Source organism: Cebus imitator, unplaced genomic scaffold (assembly GCF_001604975.1).
Source record: "Cebus imitator isolate Cc_AM_T3 unplaced genomic scaffold, Cebus_imitator-1.0 Scaffold199, whole genome shotgun sequence".
NCBI classification, from domain to species: Eukaryota; Metazoa; Chordata; class Mammalia; order Primates; family Cebidae; genus Cebus; species Cebus imitator.
This window is the reverse complement of record NW_016107514.1, coordinates 998,385-1,006,760: the sequence shown is the minus strand read 5'-3', so window position 1 is coordinate 1,006,760 and position 8,376 is coordinate 998,385. Positions and strand designations below refer to the sequence as shown.

Sequence of the window (8,376 nt, the reverse complement as noted above, 5' to 3'; positions counted from 1 at the left end):
TGAAACCAGAAGGTAGTTCTTGAGAAGATAAAATAAAAGATACTGATCAGGGAAAAAGACAAACATTAGCAATATCAGGAAAGAAAGGTTGACATCACCATAGATTCAAAAAGAGAGAGAGAGAATATTGTAAACAGACTAAGTAAATAAAGAGATATAACTTTGTTCATGGATTGTAAAACTAAGTATTTTTAAGACATCTTATCAAATTTATCAAAAAATTTGTTGAAGGACAGGTACAGCAGCTCACACCTGTAATCCCAGCACTTTGGGAGGCTAAGGCAGGAGGATCACATGAGGCAAGGAGTTCAAGACCAGACTGGGAATATAGCAAGACCCTCTCTCTACAAAAAATAAAATAATTTTTAAAAGCTAGCCAGGCATGGTGGCACAAGCCTTTAGCCCTACTTACTCAGGAAGCAGAGGTGAGAGGATCACTTGAGTCCAGGAGCTCAAGGTTGTGGTGAGCTATGGTTGTGCCAGCTGTATTCCTGCCTGGACAAAAGAGTTACAGACATCTGTGTTTCCTAGCCGTTTGACTCCAGATGTTTACCCAACATAAATATGTTTTCATGTGTCTACAGAATTATGTACAAATATTCATACAAGCTTTATTTGTGGTAGTCTCAAACTGGAAACAACCCACATGTCTATTAACAGGGGAATAGAAAAATAAATTGTGATACAGCCTTACAACAGACTACAACTCAGCTATAAAGAGGAATGAACTATTGATACATGCAACAAAATGGATGATTCTCAAAATAATTACAGAGTGAAAAAACTTAGATCAAAAATACCATGTGATTACATTTATGTAAAATCCTGATAAATGCAGGCTAATCTGTAGTGGCAGAAAGCAGATCATCAGCTGTCTAGGGTACAGGGGCAAGAAGGGATGGATTACAATGGGAGTATGAGGAAAGTTTTGGGAGACTGATGGCTTTACAGGCATATATATCTCAAAACTCAACAAATTTTGCATTTAAGTACAACTTTTATGTCTGTTACATCTCAAAAAAGCTATAAAAAAGCTCTAATGTAAAACATCATTATACTATATAGATTTTAGAGTGTTTAATAGAAATTGAGATTTGCTATTAAAAGAAAATGTTTAATTAAGTGATATTTACATTATAAAAAGCTAAACATTGCTTACTTCTTTGTGTAGAGAAGAAACTTACTACACTTTGTGTAGTATTCTCTGAAGATGATATTCTCTGAAGGCCTTTCTTGTGTATTCTTTTCCACATTTAAGTCATCTCACTAAGCCTTTTTAAGGTTAAGGCTGTTGGAGAGAAGCTTTAGTCTTTCTACAATGGAAATAGTTGTTCTGCCTTTCAAGGTATGAAATGATAGGAGGAGAATACTTGGAGAATGAAGAGAATTTTTATCCTTTTACCAATCTTTTCCTTGTGCCTGGAAACATGAGTGACAGCTTACTGGTGGCTTAAATTTGGTTGCTGACCACTAGGAGCTGATAGTTCAAATGTGAAAGGAAATATAGTATATAACCAGGAGATGTTTCTGATGATTGTAGGTGGGTGACCTTTAAAATTAGGAGTCTAATGAACAAGCAAGAACAGAGAGAAATAAATGAGATGATTATTTTTAGATGAAGTGAATTGTGGGTAGACATCATAATAGGGAATAAGCAATTTTTGGATTAGAGGCATTAAGGAGTAGTGAGCCAGTGAAGGGCAGTCACTTAGAGCAACAGATGACACAGATTTTTCTTACTGTGGCATTTTATTAATAAATTGGTTATATAAGAAATAGGAAGTAGAGGTTTAAAAGATGAAAGTCTTTTAATAGTGTAAGGATTGTATTACAAACCCTAAACAAAAAGGGGGGCATGAGTTGAAAGATATTTAAGTAACGTAAGAACTTAAGTGGGATTCAAAGGGAGTGAACAAAGACAACAATGTGATGTAATGCCTGGAAAACTGGTGTTTTTAAAACTTTGCATTAAGTGTAACTAAGTATATAAAGTACTATAGCTTTTGAGTTTTTTTGCTTGACCTAAATATGTAAACATATATATATATATGTGTGTGTATATATATGTGTGTGTATATATATGTGTGTGTGTGTGTGTTTTGTTGTTGTTTTTTTTTTTTTTTCCCTTCTTCAGATCGAGTCTCGCTCTGTCTCTCAGGCTGGAGTGCAATGGCACAATCTCGGCTCACTGCAACCTCTGCCTCCTGGGTTCAAGCGATTCTCCTCCCTAAGCCTCATGAGTAGCTGGGATTTCAGGCACATGCCATCATGCCTGGCTAATTTTTATATTTTTAGTACAGACTGGGTGTCACCATGTTGGTCAGGATGGTCTTAAACTCCTGACCTCGTGATATTCCCACCTTGGCCTCCCAAACTTCTGCGATTATAGGCGTGAGCCACTGCGCCCGGCCAAGAAATGTATTTTACATCATGACCTAGTATATAAATTGTGCATATACCTACACATATAACAAAATTTTAATAAATTTTACCTATATACATAAGTTCCATTATACAGTATATGTAACTTATGTATATAGGTGATACACTGATACTTTATATTGTTTTTATTTTTGGCTTGTTGGGTTTGTTTGTTTTTTTTTTTTTTGAGACAGCTGGAGTGCAATGACACAATCTTGGGTCAAGCAGTTCTCCTGCTTCAGCTTCCTGAGGAGCCAGGATTACAGACACCTGCCATCATGCCCAGCTAATTTTTGTATTTTTGTAGATACAGGGTTTCACCATACTGACCAGGCTGGTCTTCAACTCCTGACTTTAGCCTCCCAAAATGCTGAGATTTACAGGTGTGAGCCACTGCACCCGGCCTATTTCTTTTTTAAAAAAATTCTGATTATTTCCTACTGATGTGATTTTTACAATTCACGGAGTCATGGCACAGTTTGAAAAATACTACCCAGGCTGAACTCAGTGGCTCACACCTGCAATCCCAGCAATTAGGAAGGCTAAAGTGGGAGGATCACTTGAGTCCAGCAGTTCAAGACCAGTTTGGGCAACATAGTGAGACTGTCTCTTAAAAAAAAAAAAAAAGAAAGAAAAAGAAAACTGCCCTGGAAAAGCCTTGACACATGTATACACAAAAAACTGTATAAAATTTTTATTGTATCATTGTTTATAATAATGAAAAATTATAAGTAACTTTGTCTCATGGAAAATTTAAATTGTATTGTGTTCATTCAGTAGACTATAATACAGCAGTAAAAAAATAAACTAGAGCTACATGTATTGTATGGATAAACTTGAAAAACATAATGTTGACTAAAGTTAACAAGTTGTAAAACAGTAGCTACATCTGAATTTTTGAAAACATGGAAAAGAAATACTATTTATGGTTATAAACATGAGTATAAATGCAAAAACATGCATGAGAATGAAAACACCAAAATCAGGTAGTGGTTACCTTTAGGGTAAGAGGGAGGAGAATGGGATCAGAGACACACACACAGGTGGTGATTCTGTTATTGCTGATTTTATTTCTTAAAAGAAACCTGGAATCTGGCAAATAATATGTCAAGGCTAGCTGGAAGTTTGTAGATATTATATTATCCTACATCTTTTTCCATGTATAAATATGTAGTAGTAAATAATATCTAAATAAAAAGTAGTAAATATAGTTGTAAAATTTTTAAACTTTTACAATAAAACACACTTTGAAAGAGACTGCTACTCTCCTCCCCGCCACCGACCTCACTAATACCCTTCTTTCATTGCAAATTTCTAGCTTACACTTTCTCCCTCTCTTTCTCCTTTTATCTCTCTCTCCTCCCTCCCTCTCTCTCTCTCTCTCTCTGTCTATATCAGTTTTGCTTTAAGAAGAAATTGGAAATTAAACAAACTGAGATCAGTGACCTAATGTCTCTTTAGTACTTTGGATTTTACTAAACAATTTCCTGTAGTTTCTGAGAGCTATTTTAATCACATTCATAGAAACTCAGTCAGTCTGGCCAATCAAGGAAGATAGTATAGTCCTGCTCTTTCAAATTATATTGAGCAAAATGGCGCTCTTCTGTGGGAATCCACTGTACTCAAAATATAGTTATTGGACTAGAGGCTCCCTTAAGTTACGGCTAGTTCTAACATTCTAGAACTCTAACACAGACTTCTTCTGTTAGATTGTTAGTTCTTTCAAACTAAACAGTGTGTTCTAAGTACTAACCCTCATAATACCCAGAATAGTACAGTTAGTATGTTAAATATTAATTAAAAGAATGGTCATCACAACTTTGAATTCCATGCTGTACTTTATACAAATGCCTCTATTTGGACCATGTTGATTAATAATGTGACCCTTTCTTTCCCATATTTAGTGATTTAGAATCTAGAAGAGAAGTAAAAAAAGAAGAAGGTGAAGCTTTTGCACGAGAACATGGACTTATCTTCATGGAAACGTCTGCTAAGACTGCTTCCAATGTAGAAGAGGTAAATAAAAGGCCCTTTAAAATGTACATCTTTTTACTTAATAGAAATGTTTTATGTATCTTCATTTTATTTATTATTTATTTTAAGATTTTAGTCTGATGGTCTCTTTGAATATCATAAAGTAGGAACACTTCTTCCCTTTAAAATGGCTTATAACATTCATTTTCTGTCAGAATCTTATATTGAGCCTTCCCTTAAAGCCTGAATGCTTTCTTACATCTTTGTACATATTTTTCTTCCCTCTCTTTTTCTAAACAATTTTCTATAGTTTCTTAGAGTTATATTTTAATCACATTCATAGAAAGTCAGTCAGTCTGGCCAATGGAGGAGGATAGTATAGTCCTGCTCTTTCAAATTATGTTGAGCAAAATGACTTTCTGTGAGAATCCGCTATACTCAAAGATGTAAATATATTGGGCTTTTTTGTGTTGCATGGGAGGGAAACAAAGAATACTAGTGAAATTTGGAAATGTTTCAAGACACCAAAATATTTGTAGCTGTTTGTATCCACTTCTGCTTATTCTTTAAATTGTATTTGTTTTTTTAACTGTCAGTATATTACCACATTACCACTTCTGTTTAAAATACTATGTTATTGATGTATAATGTTTTACAAAGCATGAGAATTCTGTTTCATCTATTGAAGAAATTTGTATTATCTCAATTATTTCCATTGGTCAACCTGAACTGTTGGAACTTTTCTGAACACAGTATATTCTTCTATGTTCTATGTGTTTGGAGGTGGTATGTATATGCATACTATAAATAGATGATGGCATAGTTGATCCTTTCTATGTATTACTGTACTCTTATTTTATAAAAAGAGGTAATGAAGCTAAGAAAAGTAGTAGTTTACCCAAAGTAATGCTTAGTTCCCAATTTCTGGATAAGAACAGCTTATAAAAGCAACTACAGAAAGTAGTTGTAAAAAACAAGTGATTGAAGAATCACTGCTGTAAGGATAACAGAGGTCAGGGGCCTGGTCAACAGCTAGCATGTGCCTTCAACATAGTAAGCAGTCAGTAAATGTTAAGAATGATACTTGAGGCTGGACGCAGTGGCTCATGCCTATAATCCCAGCACTTTGGGAATCCAAGGCGGGCAGATCACTTGAAGTCTGTAGTTCAAGACCAGCCTGACCAACATGGTGAAACCCCATCTCTATTAAAAATACAAAAATTAGCTGGGCGTGGTGGCAGGCACCAGTAATCCCAGCTACTCAGGAGGCTGAGGCGGGAGAATCGCTTGAACCCGGGAGGCAAATGTTGCAGTGAGCCAAGATCTTTCCACTGCACTTCAGCTTGGGCGACAGAGTGAGACTCTGTCTCAGGAAAAAAAAAAAGGGAATAATACTTTGGAGTTCTTCTGATTAACTCTTGAACCTAGAAATTGACCACAGTAATTCTACAGCATTGGTATTTTTACTGAAGAATTCTTTCTTAGGTAAAATATTACAGTCATGTATAATATTTTACAATACAGTAGACAAGAAGAAGTCTCTAAATTTTTACTCCTACTTCAAGAACCCAAAGCAAAATCACAAAAAGAAAAACCCAAAATAAATAGAAGGGAGGAAATATTAAAGAGCAAAGATCAATTAAGTTGAAAACAAAAACCAGTGAAACAGAGTTGGATTTTTTTAAAAACATCAGTAAAATTGACAGACCTCTAGCCAAACTGACAGAAAAGGTACAAGTTACCAATGTCAGTAACAAAACGGAAGCTATCACTACAGATTCTCCAGACATAAAAGAGGTATTTAGGGAATGCCATCAACAGCTCTACCCACATGAATATGACAACTTCGATGAAATAGACCAGTTTATCCAAAAACATAAACTGCCACAACCCAGCTAGTATGAAAAAGTTAATTTGAGCCTGGCCAACATGGTGAAACCTTGTCTCTACTGAAAATATAAAAATTATCTGGGCATATGACAGGAGCCTGTAATCCCAGCTACTCAGTAAGCTGAGGCAGGAGAATCACTTGAACCCAGGAGGTGGAGATTGCTGTGAGCCAAGATCTCACCATTGCATTCCAGTCTGGGCAACAGAGTGAGATTCCATCTCACACACACACAAAAATAATAATAATACAGAGGAATCTATAATTGCCTTAAAAAGTTAAAACACAGCTGTACATACAACTTAAACTAATTAAATTCAGTCCTTTAACACCATGATGACAATTTTAAAAATGAAAATTCATCAGAAGAGGCCTCCCAACCACCATAAAATACTAATATTAGAATATAGAAAATGGCTATAGAAGCTTAATGGTATTTTTATGAATTCTTAAAGAATACAGATTTTCTTTTTCAAATTGTTAAATTTTTGCTCATAGGACTTTTTCACAAGAGCTCTTTATGATGTCACATTTCTGCAGACAGCAAATTTTTATACAGATAGTTCCCTCTGTATATGTTTAGCATATACCTAACAAATAATAATTAATGTTGAGATTTTTATTATGCATAAACTTTCTTTTTTTTCTTTTTTTTTTTTTTTTGAGATGGAGTATTGCTTTCACCCAGGCTGGAGTGTGTTGGCGAAATCTCGGCTTGCTTCAACCTCCGCCTCCCAAGTTCAACCGATTTCTCCTGCCTCAGCCTCCTGAATAGCCGGAACTACAGGCATGTGCCACCATGTCTGGCTAATTTTTTGAATTTTTAGTAGAAACAGGGTTTCAGTGTGTTGCCCAGGATGGTTTCGAACTTCTAAGCTCAAGTGATCCGCCCACCTTAGCCTCCCGAAGTGCTTGGGGTTACAGGCATGAGCCACCGTGCCCAGGGTATTATGCATAGACTTTCTTAATATCATTTCTCAGAAGTAGCTAAAGATGAAATTGTACTAATATTCTTTTTTTTTTTTTTTTTTTTTTTTTTTTTTTTTTTATTTTTTTTTTTTTTTTTTTTTTTTTTTTTTTTTTTTGGAAAAGGCAGTTAAGCTATATAGAATGAGAAAGTCCAGGTTAAAAGATAAACAAAACAAACTCATTCATTCACGATGTCTGCATGTCAGATTTTTAAATGAAAGGCTTTTTTAGGGCAATACACTTTTTTTTTTATTCATTAGCTTATTTTTCTGTATCATTTATATAAAAGCATTTTGGTAGGCTCACAATGAAGTTGATGGAGTTGATATTAAGCCTAAATGTTTTATTTTGTTTTTTTAAGATGGGGTCTTGGGATCTGACACCCATGCAGGGGTACAGTGGTTCAAACATGGCTCTCTGTAGCCTCAACCTCTTGGGCTCAAGTGATCCTCCTGCTTCAGCCTCCCAAGTAACTGGGAAGACAGATGTGTGCCACTATGCCCAGCTAATTTTTTTGTTTTTTATAGAGACAAAGTCTTGTCATGTTGCCCAGGCTGGTCTCAGGCTCCAGAATTCAAGATATCCTCCCACCTCAGCCTCCCAAAGTGCTGGGATTACAGGCTCAAGCCACTGTGCCTGGACAGGCTGCTGTTCAAATTAATCAGTATTATCACTTTAAAAAGTAAACCCTTATACACATCATCTAGTTTTAGAAGTTATCACCATGTAGACATTTTGAGTCTTATATCCCATTTGTTGAGCAAATGCCAGAAACATTTTTACCTATAAATACTTCAGTATAAGTAATTTTAAAAAATATAACTACCTGCCAGGTGCGGTGGCTCATGCCTATAATCCCAGCACTTGGGGGGCGGAGGCAGGTGAATCACGAGGTCAAGAGATCAAGACCATCCTGGCCAACATGGTAAAACCACGTCTCTACTAAAAATACAAAAATTATCTGGGCGTGATGGCAAGCGCCTGTAGTCCCAACCACTCAGGAGGCCGAGGCAGGAGAATTGCTTGCCGGAGGCAGAGGTTGCAGTGAGCCGAGATCGCGCCACTGCACTCCAGCCTGGTAATTGAGCGAAACTCCGTCTCAAAAAAAAAAAAAAAAAAAAACA

General features: G+C 35.9%; 1 protein-coding gene across 1 annotated transcript in view; it reads left to right on the top strand.

The window, feature by feature from the left end:
* The window catches only part of RAB2A (RAB2A, member RAS oncogene family), an 88,538-nt gene that overhangs the window by 56,581 nt on the left and 23,581 nt on the right, over positions 1-8,376 (top strand). Inside the window, exon 6 of the mRNA XM_017547556.2 lies at positions 4,326-4,437. Within this exon, the coding sequence (XP_017403045.1) occupies positions 4,326-4,437 (112 nt within the window). The remainder of the gene's footprint in view (positions 1-4,325; positions 4,438-8,376) is intronic.